This window comes from Notamacropus eugenii, chromosome 2 (assembly GCF_028372415.1).
Source record: "Notamacropus eugenii isolate mMacEug1 chromosome 2, mMacEug1.pri_v2, whole genome shotgun sequence".
In the NCBI taxonomy this organism is placed as follows: domain Eukaryota; kingdom Metazoa; phylum Chordata; class Mammalia; order Diprotodontia; family Macropodidae; genus Notamacropus; species Notamacropus eugenii.
The window spans coordinates 438,993,128-439,010,968 of record NC_092873.1 but is presented as its reverse complement, the minus strand read 5'-3'; the positions used below and the strand labels follow the sequence as shown (position 1 = coordinate 439,010,968).

Genomic DNA, 17,841 nt, shown 5'->3' with positions numbered 1-17,841 from the left:
GCCAGGCTGGCAGCTTACCTTCCCAGCTCCAATCACTTTTTCAGCAGCATAGACTGCCTGTCCACACCGGGGACAGCTGTCAGACCCTCCAATCTTCTGGGCAAACTTGGACGCATTAGGGTTGGTGGTAGGCCTGTGACCAGGGGCCCTGGAGGTGGCAAGGATGAGAACAATAATTTCACATTTATGTGACACCTTAAATATCTATAAAGTGCTTGCAACCACCTTGTTAAAACAAGTGAATTATTATTAACCCCATTCACGCATGAAGAAACTGACACTCCATGAGCAAGTGAGTTAGGTTAGGTCATTAGGTACTTAGTTGAGTACTGCAGCTGATGTGAATGCCCAAATGATTTGAACAAACATTTCCTCCCTTCTTTTACCTGAGTCCAGGAATGGAAACCATTCTCTCTGCCTTTGATTCACAGAATACTAGAGCTAGAAAGCCCCATAGAAGGTTTCAGAGAAACCTGAAAAGATTTGTATGAACTGATGCAAAGTGAAGTGATCAGAACAGGAGAACAATTTACACAATAACAACATATTTTAAAGACGGACAACTTCAAAGGACTTAATAACTCTGATAAACACAATGACAAACCACAATTACCAAGGACTTGTGATGAAGGACGTATCTACCTCCAGAGAAAGAAGTGATGGACTCAAAGGATGGACTGGAGGTTGTCTTTTGGTTTTGTTTGGGGTTTCTTTTTGGACATGGACAGTATGGGAATCTGTTTTGTTTGACTATCACGGGTTTTGTTTTCCTTGCTTTCTCTGTGGTGTGGAGAAAGAGAATGCAAACTCAAAAATAAAATTGAAATTAAAAATAAAAAGATCCATATGATCATCTAGACCAATGCTTCCATTTTACAGAGGTGGAAATTGAGGTGCTGAGAAGATAACCATCGTAGTTAAGGTCACATAGCTAGTCAATGACAGAGCTGGGACAAGCACGCAGGTTTCTGGACTCCCAGGACAGTACTCTTTTTGCTACAACACACTGCTTCTCCATTCACCTAGATTCAAAACCTCATCATTTTCATTTCTTATTTGCCAAACAATCCACTGCCCTGCACCATTACCCTCCCCAACAATGCTTCTGTTCTAACCCCTGTGTCATGAGACATCTAAATGCAAATCACTCCCCATGGGAAAACTGAGCAGTTGCCCTGGTGACTTAGTATTCATGCCAATGGGACTAGGAAGCCAGCCAGAACTGTCCAAGGACAGGCATCAATCAACAAGCAGCAGGTCAGAGGTCATCCTGTCTCTTTAACACTAACCCTGCTTTAACCACCTGGGAAGCGGAAGTTTCTTTGGACAGCACCTGGGCAAAGGAATAGTTGTCCCTGTTGGAAGTATGGCTGTTATATCCATGATGAAAGATTAAAGTGGTGGGAACTTAAAAAAGAAAAAAGTAGCAAGCATTTTCTCTGAGCTTTCCAGTTTTCACTAAAAACATCCCCAAATACCCTCAATGTCTAGAGTAGGGGTGTAGATCAAAGACTAGGAATTTTTCCACTATGCCAGAGCTGTCTACTAGAAAAATCACCAAACCTGGAGTCAGGAGACCAGGATTCTTAAGACCAAGCATTAACTCTTTTAGTACAATAGGTCTCAGTTTCCTGACCTGTAAAATGAGAGTGTTGGACTGTAGAGGATCCCTAGAGTCCTTTTCATCTCTAATGTTCTACAGTTCTATGATTCTACATAACTAACCAAGGTTCTTCAAGGGGTTCAGAAATACAGTCCTGCTACAAGTGATGGCCATGCCCCATTGCCCCATAGCTAACTAGCTTTCACAGAATCATTACTTGAGTTCAAATATTACCTCAGATACTTAGGAGCTATGTGATTTTGTTTTGTTATTAAATAATATTTTTTCCAATTATACATAAAAACAATTTTTAGGTGGCACAGTGGATAGAGCACTGGCCCTGGAGTCAGGAAGACCTCCATTCAAATCCAGTCTCAAACTCCTACTAGCTATGTGACCCTGGGCAAGTCACTTAACCTACAGTTGCCTCCAAAGTAAAAAAAAAAAATTAAATTCTTTTTTACAAATGTTGAGATGCAAATTCTCTTTCCCCCTTCCTAACTTTCCCCTTCCCTGAGAAGATAAACAATTTGATGTAGTTACACCTATGCAATCATGCCAAACAGTTCCATATTGGTCATGCTGTGAAAGAAGGTACTAGCTTTGTAGCTTCAGACATGTCTCTCTCAGACTCAGTTTCCCCACCTTTAAAATGGTGTGGAATAATACTCCCTACCTTTCAGAGTTGTTGCAAGAATCTAGTAGAACAATATACGTCAAGAACTTTTCAAACTGTTGAGGGCTGTCTCAATGCTAGATGTTATTAAGTTGGGTCATTACTAAGTTACGCTCTATATTGAAGCAGCAATGCCTCCCACTCTCCCCCCACCACCACATCTCCAACGAGCAGCTATCCTGCCTCTCCTGAGCAAGTCCAGTGATGGGGAAATCCCTCTTTCCAGAGTAAGCCCATTCAACTTTGGGATTGTTTTTATTGTTAGAAGTTTTTTCATATATTGTACAGAAATTTCTCTGCAATTTGTACCATTACTCCTACTTCTGTCCTCTGGCATAAAGTGGGGCAAAACTAATTCTTCCATGTAATAGCCCTTCATATGCTTTAAAAATGTCTATCATGTCTTTTCTAAGTCTTTACTTCTCCAAAATAAACATCATCAGCTCCTTTAGCTTATCCTTATATGGTAGAGGCTTGAGGCCTTTCACCATTCTGATGGCCTTTCTCTGGATGTTCTCCAACTAATTACCAACATCCTTCCTAAAATGTGATGCCCTGAATTAAGGATCAGATTTCATGTGTGATCCAACTAGGGTCATGAGGTAGATGGGACCATCCTCTCTCTAGAAATGTTCCCAGTGGTTCTCTAAACACAACGTAGGAGAGTATTACCTTTTGTTTGGTTGCCATGACTCATATAGAGCTTGTGGTCCACTAAGACCTCCTGATTATCTTCATACAAATAACTAACCACACCCTCTTCATCCTGTAATTGTGAAAAAGATGGAATTCTGTACTCACTCCTCATGCTTGATGCCCAGAGACTCCCCCTTGTCAGTGCTCAGTGTTCCAGCTCCCTGCCCATAGCCATAGCCCTTCGGACCATATTTTTTGCCATAGCAGGACTTGCAGTAAATTTCTTCACCATGAACAGCCACGGTGGTACTATCCAGGTTCTTCTTGCAAACCACTGGGGAGAAAGAAATAGAAGAATGAGTGGGACCCTAATTGAGGCAGGGCAACTAGGGCTTTGGCCCAGGGCACCAAATTCAGAAGACACTAAAAGCTCTTTCAATCCTTTAGCAATATAAAAAATGACAGCTAGTTATCAAAAAAGAATCAAAATAGGAAACTATCATATTGCCAGATTCCTGTCTTACTTTTTGAGGTACTCCTAGTGAATTCCACCTCATTTTAGTCCCACCACCCCATCCCTCTAGCATGATGACTTCTCCAGAAATGGGTGTCCAAGTGTCTTACCTCAAAATATTGATTCTAGGAACATTTAGCACCAATCATCCTTGGTACAAGGTTTCATGCTCTGCATACAAAAATCATAGGTTCTGGATCTAGAGTAGGTTATAGTCTTAGAATCACAGAAATTCACTGATAAAAGGGACCAGTGCCCCTCAGTTTACAGAGTAGGAAATGAGGCTTGGAAAGAGAAAATGACTTGCCTCCTAGGCCAGTGCTTTCCCCACAGGTCAGAGTGATGTGGTTTATGGGGTTCAGGGACCGCTCAAGGATTGTAGTACAGTCTGGAATGAATTCATGGGCGCAAACATTCTTAAAGTCAAGGTGGCAAAGGTTTATTGTGACACCAATATGGTGGGCAGAGCTCCTTAAGGAACTTGCATTCCTTAAAAAACTTACAACTTACCAGGAACAATGCTAAAGTTTACATAGAAAAAGTAGTGAAATATCTGGCAGATAAGCTAATTAGGTGATAATTTACAACCTTGGTCACAGGCATCATTCAATACTGGAAATCATGGGAAGAGATTTCTAAGAAGTGTATCCTTGATCTGCTATGTCTGTAGCAAGATAGCTTTGAGAGTTGACATCTATAGCTTGACCTCTGGATTGTATACAATAACTTTGAGAATTAATACACAATAATTCTGTGGTTATATGATAGTCCTGTTTTTACAAGAGAATTCCTTCAGAGGTCATCTTGTTCTTGTGATGGGGAAAAATGGTTTATTTTACTATGGCCCACTCATGAGTTATTACTAGGCATAGTGTCCTTGGACTGGGGAGAAAATTGCCAGGGAAAATGTTTTGAAGCTAGGGAGAAATGTGATCTTGGAATTGGGATCCAAGCACAAGCCCCCAAGCACCCCATCAGGAGAATAGGGAAAAGACAAAGTAGGGCAGGGGGCAGAAAATCATGGTAAGGAAAACTAACCACAGCATGTAAATGGATAATTGCTGAAGATCTCCAGATAAAGCATGTATTAAGCACTTCCTATTTAAGCATTTTTATAGGCATGATGCCCTGAGGATATATGTACCTCTTGAAACTGAAAGGTAAAGGAATCTGCAATGATCTAGCACACAAACAATAGAGGGCTTGGACCTAGGAACATTCTGCTCCCCAGTGGAGTGCCAGACAGATGCAGCCAGTCTTGGGGCTATCAGATGTTGGAGAATCCTTCTCCCAAGTCCTCTCCTTCATGGGAAAGGATCAGGAAAAAAAATCACACATAATGACAAGCACAGCTTCAGCTTTTTCCATCAGCCTCTTTCCTTCTCACTGCTAATACCTGGGCACAGCAGCTGTCTTGGTCACTGGGTCCTGAGTGAAAGAAAAGGGGCTGGAGACTCCCTACACACACACACACACACACACACACACACACACACACACACACACACACACACACACACACACACACTTCTCAAAAACAGCCAGGGAGAGTAAGATCTGTGGATTCAGAGCTAAGAAATGGGCATCAGCCTCTAAACATATTGAGGAGTGGGGGAAGGGCTCTTTGTGTTTATTCAGTGCCTGGTAAGTCAGACTTTCCAGCAGCTTCCACTCTTAGCACTCAATGCACAATGGAAAGAACTCAGGTTCCTTAACCACTGTGATATCGTAAGCTACTTGAGAACAACATTTGTCCAGCTTTGTATTTCCAACATCTAGCATAGTGCTTTGTATACAGTGAGTGTTTAATAAATGTTTAAATTGAATTGGGATAACTTCCCAACTATCAAAGCTTTGATGATGGGATCAGGCAGGAGTTTGTTGGCATCACCTCTTTTTCTTTCTCTCTTTTAGAACAGCAAAAACATCCCCTTGGCCTTTCAGTTCCATCTTCTCTAGATGAAATGACCTCACTAAGATCTGGTCCTTTCTCTATCAGCTGCTCCAATTGACTCAGCCAATTTCTTTAGGCTCTAATCTAATTTAATTTTAACTTTAATTTAATTTAACTTTAGGCTCAAATCTAATTTAACTCCACCAAAACATCCTAAAGAACTTGGCACACTGAACCTGGCTATTTCCCCAAATGTGCCCTTGTTGAGTGATAACACAGGAAAGAATTATGCCCCTCTTCTCCCTCTCTTGAAGCAGCCTGTACCCTTGGCTCCCTATTTTTTTTTTTTAATTTTTGGCACAAGTAGCAGTTGTCTTTCCTTAAAGGGCCCTTGACTAACTTCTCCTTCACCCTCCTTCCCATGAATCTTCAGGTTGGAGATTTTTGCCTAAATATAGGTCCTCCTGGCCAGACCCCTCCCTCCCAATCCCCACCCTAATCCAGCACAGAGGCAAGACTAAATAAGGAACTTTCCAGCCTTTTCTCAAATGGCCTGGCCTCCCAAGAGGAGCTCCCTGTGGTTAGGAAGGAGGGAGAGAGGACAAAAGGCCAAAGGCTCCAACATTCCCATCTAGGGATGAGAAGTCTAGAGATTTGGCCAAAACTATCCTTTTCTTCCTGTGAGGCCCAGATGGAACTTGGAACTCAGAGACCAGAGATAAGGTAAGAAATGTGCCAATGAGGATGAGGTGAAAAGAATAAGGGGGTACCTAATTTAAAATGTTAGATGTAGAAGAGACCTAAACTAACATCTGGTCAAATTCCTTCATTTTACGGATAGGAAAGAAACTAAGATGTTGGGCAGGGCATTAACCCTTTGGAGTCTCAGTTTCCCCATCTATAAGATGGCGATGATATTGATACCACCCACCTCACAGGACTGCTTTGACAAAAGCACTTTGTAAACCCTTATATTATTATGTAAATGGAAGTTAGGATTCTGCAAGATTCCAAAGCAATTTTCCAGCAGAACCAAGACCGTAATGCAATTCCGACTCCCTGCTCAATACTCTCCCTTTTTTGAGACAAAATTTAATATCTACAAGGTGTATGTACAATGCAGCACCACACCATGAAGGTCATTTACTATTATTTTATATATTCAGACACTTTTGAAACACTTCTTAAGGCTACAAAACAAAACATAGAAAAATAAATGAATATTATTGAACACTTACAAAAAAGTGATATGTTAAGGAATATAATGTACTATTTTCCTTTCAATACTTCAAAAGATATGTGTGTACATATGTACAAATATATACATATATATTTCTATACAAGTAACATCACGAAGAATCACATAGTCAAAGTATTATTTTTCAATTTAAGGCTATTATTATTTATACATGTTTTTTTCTCAATTCTATAACTTTCAGCATCACTTTAGTCATTCCTCTATTAAAAGTTCCTTTGCCCTTACAAACTGTTAAAATATACCTTAGATTTGTGTATAAGTCATAAATGCTTATTTGTGTTTGGCGTATAAAATTCTCGTTCCATTATCTGTGTGACCCACATATATAGACAGTGATTAGTCCTTGGTGAGAAAGTCCATGGAAAAAGAAGAGGGAAGAGCAAAAAGAGGAGGAAATCACATGAGATATTAGCCAAATTCTCTAAACTCCCTGCCCTGAGGATTTGGGTCAAATACAATCAAACATACTTCTCCATTTGCTTTTCTCCAATTTGGCTGAAGATAGGAGTAAGCCCATGAATATTGTAGGCTTAAATTCCAAAGAAGTTAGAAGCTATTGAGTCTTTCTGTATATGGTGTCTTATACGATGCCCATGTGCTTTCTGAAGGTTATCTGAGGAGGACAGTGATAATCTGGGACCCAGTCCATTACTGGCCCCAGAATATCTCAGTTTGTGATCATCACATGATGGTGGCTCTGAAGTTTCCTCCCACCCATCATGCTGTCTTCATGTTGGAGCTCTTGATCTAGAACTAGGTGAGGAACAGTAAATGTGTGGAAAGACAACTACTGAACATCACTGTCTACTATCAGTGACCTACCAAGGTATGGCTGGCACACTGCCTCCATGCCAAGTTAAGCAGGTAGAGCCTTTGCCTTCTCACAACTCAGTCTAAAATTGAATGAAGGGAAGTCTTAACTAGAAGGATTTCCCCAGTTCCAGGATTAGTCTCTTCAGTACTTTTAGCATCTTTAGTTTCAATGGTATGGGTAGTCTCTCTACCTATACCAGACCATAACCCTTTGGAGATAACATTTATGAGATTTTTATGGTCCCTCCCAAAGTCATCCTCCAATGGCCAACCTACCACCAATGATCCTCTCTGCATAAGACTAGACTGGTCTTCAGACAATGGATAGAGTCTATTGAAAGGCCTATACTGTCCAGCTTGGTACAACCTGCCAGAGCTTTTAGTCCAGAGACATAACCTTCAAGGAACTCAGGGACACTTTTTTGTTGTTGTTGTTTAGTTATGTCTGACTCTTTGTGACCTCATGTAAGTTTTCTTGGCAAAGGTGCTGGAGTGGTTTGCCATCTCTTTCCAGTGGATCAAGTCAGAGATTAAGTGATTTGCCCAGGGTCACACAGCTGGTGAGTGTCTGAGGTCAGATTTGAACTAAGCTCTTCCTGACTACAGGTCCAGCACTCAATCCGTTGAGCCATCTAGCTGCCTTTAAGGTCACTTCTACACCAGAATAAGGCACAGGAGGAAAAATTTCGTGCTAGAGTCCCATGATTCAGTGATTTTAATCATTCACATCTCAAACATGGGGCTCTTGCCCAAAGGTATGTAGGAATTCTACACTGTAAACACTCTTGGAAGGTTCTATTGCCCAGCCAGCAGCTGGAGCAGCTAACTTTAATACCTCACTGTGTATGAGATTTAATTAACCATTTATTCTAATGAAGCTCCCTCCCTATTAATGTCACTCCAACTTGTATACAGATTATTTTTTAAACAAAAGAGAAGTAATAACATTTTACAGAGGCAGCTTGGTGTAGTGGACAGATTGCTGGCCCTGGACTCCAAAAGATCTGGGTTCAAGTCCTGTCACTGACATATACTGGCTGGGTCATCTTAGATCCAGAGCAGACCAAGACTTCAGAGGCCTTTGAGCTCATGCACCTCCTCTCCCAGTGATCTGAGCAACTTCTCAGTGTCCCCGGGCAACTCTAGAATTGTAAATGGCAGACAGAGCAGGTGTCATTCTACACTGGTAGAGGGAATTTCCTCAGTGGGAATTCTCTAGACCAATAAAACCACAGGTCTGGGGTTTTTTTTAAGTTTCTGAGACATTTCTCTACTCTTCTTAGTGGATATTGCATTTTAATAACCTGTGGGGTCCAGAGGCACCAAACAGCAGGTACCCCACAGTACAGACCAAACCAGAATAAAATATAATTGGGAAATATGTAACAGAATAAATAACAATACAATAAAACATAGATACTGCTAATTTGTGGTTTTCTAAGTCAATTTGAAGCCCATTTGGAGCATCTAGGTGATGAAGTGAATAGAGAGCCAGGCCTGTAGTCAGGAAGACCTGAGTTCAGATCCAGCCTCAGATACTTACTAGTTGTGTGACTCTGGGCAAGTCACTTAACCCTATTTGCCTCAGTTCCTCACCTAAAAAAAAAAAAATGACCTGAAAAAAATGGCAAACCATTCCAGTATCTTTGCCAGGAAAACCCTAAATGGAGTCACAAAGAGCGAGAAATGACAGAACAATAAGCAGCAGCCAATGGGGATTCAAATACCAGGTGAATAAATATGTATTCATCTACTGTAGTAGTGAATAAATGTTCATTCATTCATTCACACTGTCAACCTACGAGTGTCTACTCCCATTAATCAAGGTTAGGACAGACTGGATTTTAATTTCTAGGGTTTACTGCCAAATACTACTCTATCCCAAGAGGTGCTATATACTCCCTTTCTGCTCAGGATAAACACATGCTCATAAAGTAGGGAACCTGGGTCACAGAGGTCAGATTGTTTATCAACCACTGCTACCTTATCTATATCAACCCTTCCTACAAAAGTACTGGAGAGGCTCTGGACATGATTAGCACTGGTCTGGACACATGCTTACCCATCAAGGTGCCTCTTCTCATGCCTGCTGGAATGTCCTGTATGCCTCCTATCTCTCTGTCCATCTACTGGTTCCAAGTGTGATTCGTCCCTGCTTTGTCTGGCATGTCCTGTCTCTCCCTTGCCTATCTTGTGTCCAATGTGATAATACTGGCACCTATATCAGGAGGATCTACAACGAAGGACTCAAAATGTCAGATCAAAACAATCTCAAGGTCTTAGGGACAGTGAGATGGGTACTTCTTTTAGGGCTGGTTCAAGATTTGGCACAGTAGTACCAGGAACTCTGCCCAAAATCCTGACAAACCCTTCTATTCTTCCAGGAGGAAAAAAGTCCTTCTATCTTATTGGTCTCCTTGAATTCAAGTTGAGAGTTGCCATCAGACTAACAAGCAGCTTCTTGATCACAAACTTCTTTCATCTGCCTGAAACTTCAAGCCAGACTCTGATGTAGGTTTATAAGTGATGTATCACAGAACTTCAGAATTAGAAGATACTTCAGAGTCCATCAGGTACAATCCTTTCCTGAGCAGGAATGATCTCTATAACATCCCTACCTAGCCTGTGCTTGAAGATCTCTAATGATAAGGTCTTGCCAACATAACATTTAAAAAAAAAGAAACACAGAAGAAATAAGGGAACAGTCCAATGATTCAGGCTGAAAAACACCATTGTCTGAATTATCTGGACACATCAGGCAAAGGTGCTTTTCCAAGTCCAGGGTATCCAGAGGGCTGCCAAATTTCCAGTAGACAGAGAATGGAGGTGAATGTGAAATGAACCTGGTGAACAACATGGCAAATCCAACGGGATACTTCAGAGCAAAAGAGACATCTGGTAGGCCAGACAGTCAATGTGGCTTCCTACCCAGATCAAAGGAACCAAAGAATAATCTACAACTAGCCTCTCTCATTGCTCCACTGGCCTAGTTCATCTAGCCCATTAACTATTCCCCAAACAGGTCATTCATCTCTTGCCTCAGTACCTTTGTACAGTCTGTTCCTGATACCTGGCATGCTTTCCTTCCTCATCCCTCCTCTCTTAGAATTCATGGCTTCCTTTAAGGTCAGTTCCAATAGTACCTCCTACATGATGTCTTTCCTAATTCCCTCAATTATAGTGCCCCAGGACCGATGACCATATATTTCTTTTACATATATGTAGAATGTGCTTATCTGAGAACATGCTGTCTTCCTCAGTAGGGGAAGGTAAGGACTGTCTCACCATTTTGAAGTGACCCAGGGTCACACAGCCAATATATGCCAGAGGCAGGATTTTCTTGTTCTGAATGCCAAGCTACCTCTTAGCTGCCTAGAACATTATTGATGCTTATAGTAAGTGCTTGTGATTGATTGATGTTCAAGAACCAGTTTGAGGACAAAAATATACAACTAGCATGCCAACGCTCCCCAGAAGAACAAGCTGTCATCCTTGAATACATTCTGTCCCTTTGGCATCTCTCTCTCTCTCTGTCTTTCTCTCCCTGTCTATCTCTGTGTGTGTGTGTGTGTGTGTGTGTGTGTGTGTGTGTGTGTGTGTGTGTGTGTGTGGTCCTCTTATGCACTTTCCAGCTTTGGCTTCTGGTCATGTCATGATTCTGGAAATGCAGAGTCATGCTCTCTGCTGGTAACCTGGCCCCAGGTCCTGCCCTTGTCTATCTGCACCATTGTCCTGCATTCCTGAGCTACCTCCATTTGTTACCTCACATAACCCCAACTCAAAACAAAATCATTCAGACTACAAGGAAGCTGACACCACAGACAGCCCTGTTTAGGTCAGAGATTAAACAACATTCTTTTGGAAGCCTCTCCTCCCCAGAAGCCAGGACCCTCCACTGCATCAGCTTGCCAAGCCAGCTCCCACTCGCTCTGGAAATGTAAACAACTCAAAATTTCCAAAGTGGAAGCTCTGGCAGAAAGCTGCTGATAACAAGATGCTGCTGCTTCTGAGCCCTCCATGGTAGGCCAATGGCCAACAAGGCCTCACTGGAGTCCATTCAGTCCATGGTGACCAAACGTATCCCTTCCAGCTGTCAACTGAGAGGAAGTCAGCAGTGACCCTTACTAGCTATGTTTGGGTATGGTTTCAGGATAATCTGCTGGGTGATAAGGGAAGAGGAAGGTCAGTGGACATGAGCTGATTTGATCTTAGTTAAACTGGATAATTCAAGCTTACATACTACTCCAACTGGCCTGCCATCCACTAATCTCCTTTTCTACCTGGTTCAAATGAATTACACAGTTAGCCAATCTCTACTTCAACTAATGTAACACAGACATAATCTCAATTCCCAGAATCTCTGAGATGGACTGGGAAGTTTGGGGTGTTTTTATGGGAAATGGGGTATTTGGGGAGAAGGCCTGAACTTTTTTTTTCATTCATATGGGGAATTCCAAACTTTGACATTTTATCAATGTAGATATAATTTTTATTTTTAAAGAGTGTAATATACATTCTAATGGACTGGAAATGACTTACCCAGGGTCACACAGCTAGTACATGTCTGAGGCTGGATTTGAACTCAGGAAGATGAGTTTTCCTGACTCCAGGCCCAGCATTCTATCCATTACACTACCAACTGCCCCAATCTATTGCTGATTCTTGTCATTTCTGACTTTACAGCATTTCTTATTTATGTCCCCTTCTCTCCTAGCGTACAACCACCTCCCTGCTGAGGACCTCATTCGCTAAAAGCTGAACTAATACAATAGGCTTGGTTGGTTTCCCTGCCTCCGGTCTCTCTGCACTCCAGTCAATCCTTGGCTCAGCTGCCAAAATGATTTTCCTACCCCACAGGTCTGACCATAGCAACTCTCCCCTCTCACTCAGCTCAGTCCAGTGGCTCTTTATTGCCTCTAGAATCAAATATAAAACCTTCTGTTTGGCATTTAAAGGGCTTAACAGCCTGGCCCTGTCCTACATTTCCAGTCTCACACTTTATTCCCTTCTAAATACTCTATAATCCAGAAACACAGGTCTTTCTGCTCTTCCTCACACACCATATCCCAATACCCCATTCCTTTTCCTCAGCCATCCCTGATGCCTCCATCGCTCTCCTTCCTGACCCCTACCTCTTGTCTTCCACAGCTTCCATCAAGACCCAAATCAAATCCCATTTTCTACTGGAACCTCTTCCTGGTCTCACCCCACCCCAGCTCCTTCCCTCTAAGATTACATTCCATCTATTCTGCAAAGATATATGCACTTTATATGTGCATAGTTACTTGCACTGTGCTTAGCACAGCATCTAGTAGGTTCACATAGTAGGTGCTTAATAAAGGCTTACTGACTTAACTTACATGTTGACTCTCATTAAAATGTGAGCACCCCTGATGATGAGTGTCTTTGCCTTTCATTGTATCCCCAGTGCTCAGCACATAGTAAGTGCTTAATAAATAAACCAGTTGACTGACTGGTTAAATTCAACTATTTATTGACTTGGTAAGAATATAATCATTTAGTGACCTGGGAAAAGTATTCCAAAGTTCTTATCATCCCTGTCTCTATTTCTGTCAGTCTGTCTGTCTCTCTGGGTGTTTCTGTCTCTCTCTGTCTCTCTCTCCATCTCTCCAGCTCTCTCTCCATTTCTCTATCTCTGTCTCTCTGTCTTTGTCTGTGTTTGCCTGTATGTCTCTGTCTCTCCATTTTTCTCTCTCTTTCTCCTCTTTCTCTTCATCTCTTTGTCTCTCTCCATTTCTCTGTCTCTCTATGTGTTTCTCTTTCTCTCTGTCTCTGTGTTCATCTGTCTCTTCAGAGAAGGTCAAGGATAAAGAAAAAGCCCCCTTTGGATACTCAGGCCATGGAGATTTTGCCAGCTGCTAGAAGAGACCCTTCCAGATGGTGTGGACAATTCCTAGTCATTGGCTTTAACCTTCTTAGGGTAGAGAGCTGATAGGAATAACAGAGGTTTCAGGATATTTCCTGGGTGCTCAGCAAATACTTCCTCATTTCCTGTCCTCATTTGCTACCAACTTGACCTTAGGAATGACAACTCCAATGATCAAACCATAAGCAGGCTTAAGAAGGCAGGGTACCTAGGTCCCCTTTACCATTTAGTCATTCAGTAAGACTCATGTCAGTCATACAAGCCAGGCAGATCTCTCTGCCCCCTTTCCCACTCATTCCAGGTCTGCTAAAAGGATGAATCCTGCTTTGGGATGGTTGGGACCTGATAAGAGCTAGCAGCTCTGAGCTCCTTCCTCTTCTTACTCTGAATGTGAATAAGAACCGCAGCTGGGCCTTAGAGTAGAAGCAATGAAGGGAGCATGTGGTTGAGAGTTTCCATGAGGAACAGGGATAGAGATCTAACCCCAGATTTGGTCCCCTTCTACTCTCTAGAGCCACCAGTCTCTGGCCTTCACTGTCTTATAACAAGACAAACTTTGGTTCCAAAGCCAGTGATTCTTTGGGGCCCAAGGGTCTGTCTCCTGAATGTCTGGATCATGACTGGGATGAAAGGACAAAAATCCAAAATAGAAAAGTTTTGTTTACAAAGTCCCTATGTGTTCCCTTCTCGTCCCCTAGACATCATGCCACCCCCACCAACTCTCTGGCCAGTTCATTGCCTAGAAAAACAGCTTCTTGGGAGAACAAAGAGTTTCTTACAACATCACCCTCCCCAGTTGCTGTATCAGCCAAATCTCAGGCTGTTTACATCCCCTAGGGTGGGTTCTCTAGAGTGTTGACAGGTCAGGCCAGTGCTAGCAGGCCCTGGGTCCCAGCTCCCCATAGAAATGGCAGGGCCACGGGGGCACCATACTCACTGCACAGGAAGCATGACTTGTGGAAGCTGTTGCCTTCACACTGAACCTCTTCAGCAAAGTAAACCGACTTTTGGCACACGCCACATTTCTTGCCTCCTCCCCAGTTCGGCATCCTGAGAGAGAAATACAGAAACAGGCATGAGAAAGCCATGTAGACACAGAGAAAATATTGAAGGCCAAGGAACAATGAGACAGCTACTAAGGCACAACTAGACCTAACTCTGACACCTACATGCCTCAAGATGACAGCTGTCCATGGACAGGCATTCTCTCCCCCATCTCTGGCCTTCATCCGCCTCAAGCTTACCCTCCCTTAACCCTGCTATCCTATGAAGGTTTCTATCCAAAATGAGTCAACAAATGGTTATTCAGTGCCTCCTCTCATAATTTTAGAGTCTGAAACACCTTTCAGATCATCTAGTTCAAGCCCTTCATTTTACAAATGAGGAAACTGAGGTCCAGAAAAGTTAAATCACTTGTCATGGTCACACAGGAAGTAAATATCAGAGCCTAGACTTGAACCCAGCTCGTCTGACCCTGAATCCAGTGCTCTTTCCATCACAACCAGGCTAGGTACTGCAGAGGTAACTCAAAGAGGTACAATTTAGTTCCTGCCTTCCCGGGGCTCATCTTACAGATGAAAAGACAAAACACAAATATGTGAAAAGTCAGATGGTACTAGATGTAAATAACACTTGAAGATGATTGTCACAAAAACTCAATTATCCAGAAATGGCGTCCAAACGCTGCCAAGTGATTGGTGCACAGGGCAGACACAGTAACCTTTTAGAAGGAAAGGTCAACAGTGTTATGGAGAGAACTCTGGATCTGGAGTTAGAGGACCTGGGTATGAATCCTGGCTCTACTGCTCATCACTCATGTGATCCCGGACAAGTTATGTCTACACTCATGGCTTCCTTTTCCTTATCTATGGAAAGGGGAGGGCCATACTAGACCATCTCTAAGGTTCTCTACAACTTCAGATCCTGTATCATCCTCTTGTCACTGTGGGTCAGGGTAATTTCTTCTTCATCTCCTTTGAGGGAATATGTCTCTCATCTATTTAGGAAAACAATCCTTGAGAGACTCCCTCTCTCTGTGCCTCTTTACTTCTGTCTCTGTCTCTTTCTCTTCTCTATCTCTCTGTCTCTGCCTTTCTGTCTCTCTGTGTCTGTCTGTCTCTCTGTCTCTGTCTCTGTCTTTCTCTCTCTCTGTCTCTCTCTCTCTCTCAGCTATGCTGGTCTTCAGATGACAGACATCACCAGTTAATACTTTAAGTATTTCCAGTTTGGCAGTACCTGACAGAGCCTGTGTTCTACTGGCAACTTTACAGAATTCAGAGTCAACCCAGTTCCATAGTGAAGCATCAGAATTGACTTTAGTCAAGGTTCAGTATGATGAGGATGAAGATGATGAAGATGATGATACAAAGCAGCCTGTTATAGTGGACAGAAGATCAGCATTTGGGTCAGGAAGACCTGAATTCAGAACCTATTTCTGAACCTATATGTGTGATCCTGCATAAATCACTTAATCTCTCAGTATCTCTAAGGCTCTAAGTTATTGATGAATTTCTCTTCTACATAAGTAATGGGACTGTCCATTCAAGATGTCCCCAAACCAGTAAAATCACAGGAGCAGATCATCACCATCATTATTGTTATCATTAACTGGGTAAGAATTAGACCTGTTATTTCATTGGCAAAGGGAAATTCCAGATGAGGAAATTCTCTCAGCAATTTATAGTCTTAGAGATTAGAGAACTGAGAAGCTAATTAATTGACTTGCCCAGGGCTAGAGGGTCACTATGTGTCACAAGCTCAACTTCTAGGCTGTCATGCTGCCTCTCTAAAATAACGATGATGGTGATGATGATGATGATAGCAGTTGACACATAACACTTGGTTCATAAAGCACCCTAAATATATTATTTCAGCATAAGAGAAGGCCCAATGGCTCTGGTAAAGGCTTCCCAAACTTCAATGGCCCAACATTTCTGCTCCTCTTAGTTCTACCGGGTGACACAAAAAGCACCCATAGTGAAAAGTCCCGTGCTGGACTCTGAGAGAAGATGCAGGAGAAAACTCAGGGCTAGTTCTCAGTTTGATCAAGGAGGCGAAACACACAGAAACTGAAAACATAAGGTAAGAACTTTTTCTTATACGTTGAATCTTTCCTTCTCCCTCCCTCTCATCCTACCCACTTGCCATCAATACCTAGAACCAAGCTAGGCATTCACAGGCATTGGATAAATATTGGATAAATTGGATAAATATTTGCCTATTGATAAATGAGAAATTGGAGTGAGTATGCTAGAACAACTGAAGTGAACAACTGGAAAGACTTGTTCTATTTCTTAAGAGGTGTCAAAGGTGTGGAGGGGCTGTATTTGGGCAGAAGTAGGGAAGAAAGCTTCTAATGGGAGTTGGCTTCCTGAGGTCTCTCTTCTTGTCACAAACACCATTGGTTAGAAAGAGGACAATTTAATGGCATCTGGAAGTATCTGGAGCCAAGTAAGAGAGGGATAAAATAGCCAAAAAAGACTATCACCTTTCTTTTCCAAGGCAGAGGGAATAGTACCAGCATGTACCATAGGATCACAAGTACTGAGTTGCAGCTTGGAGGCCATCTATTCCAATGCCTTTATTTTATAGATAAGGCAACTGAGGCCCAAGAGGATGTAACTTGCCCAAGACCAAAGAGGAAGCAGGATCCAAACACAGAACCTATTGGTCTGATATTCAGTGCTCCAGAGTGCTTTCCTCTGTACCATACTGTCTCTAACATCTTGGAACATGTTTGGTTTACATATACCATGTCCAAACACCACATTCTTTACATGCTCAAGCCTTACCTTTCCCCAGACTCTCTCTTATGGTAGAATGGGAAAAACCTTAATTTGGAATCATGGGCCTGCAGTTAAAATATCAGCTCTGCCACTGACCCCCTGTGTGAGCTTGAACAGGTAAGTCTCTGGGACTCAGTTTCCCCATTTGAGAAATGTGAGTATTTGAACTAGTTGACCTCTAAACTCCCTGCAAGTTCCCTACATGTGTTTCTATGATCCTGCCACTTCTTGCTATGCTAGTATATAATATATATAAAACATATATTTTAAATACATAAAATATATTAAAATCATATGCATATATATATATATATATATATATATAGTATATAATCTGCTTCCAAATAATCCAGGGGACTCTCACCTCTGCTCTTTGTCACCAATTCCTATTCCTTACTCTAATCTCTAATAACATTTCCTTCACTCCCAATTCCTGGAGAATCTTTTGAGTCCTGAGGTCTTCTTTGTTTGGTGTGATGCTGCCCTCAGAGTGCATATCTGTGTAGCACTTTGGGACTCTGTAAACTCTGAGAGGTTTAGTCAGAACAACTATTATTGCCCCCATTTCACACATTGGGATCCTGAAGATCAGAGAGGTGGAGATTTACTCTGTCATGCACCTAATACATATTGGAACAGGGATTCAAGTCCAGTTCTTCTGATACCTCTCTGCTCCTGAAGGGCAAGTTATGGTTCTGGACCCCAACAAGATATTATGCTTGTCAGGAATGAATCTCACCCTGCCCTAAGCCAGCTTTCAAGTGAAGTTTTGTTT

At 42.1% G+C, this 17,841-nt stretch overlaps 1 protein-coding gene across 1 annotated transcript in view; it reads right to left on the bottom strand.

The window, feature by feature from the left end:
* The window catches only part of CSRP1 (cysteine and glycine rich protein 1), a 34,674-nt gene that overhangs the window by 7,595 nt on the left and 9,238 nt on the right, over positions 1–17,841 (bottom strand). The window contains exons 2-4 of the mRNA XM_072648224.1: positions 14,219–14,331; positions 3,081–3,249; positions 19–148 (exon numbers count right to left, since the gene is read on the bottom strand). Coding sequence (XP_072504325.1) covers positions 19–148; positions 3,081–3,249; positions 14,219–14,331 — 412 coding nt within the window. The remainder of the gene's footprint in view (positions 1–18; positions 149–3,080; positions 3,250–14,218; positions 14,332–17,841) is intronic.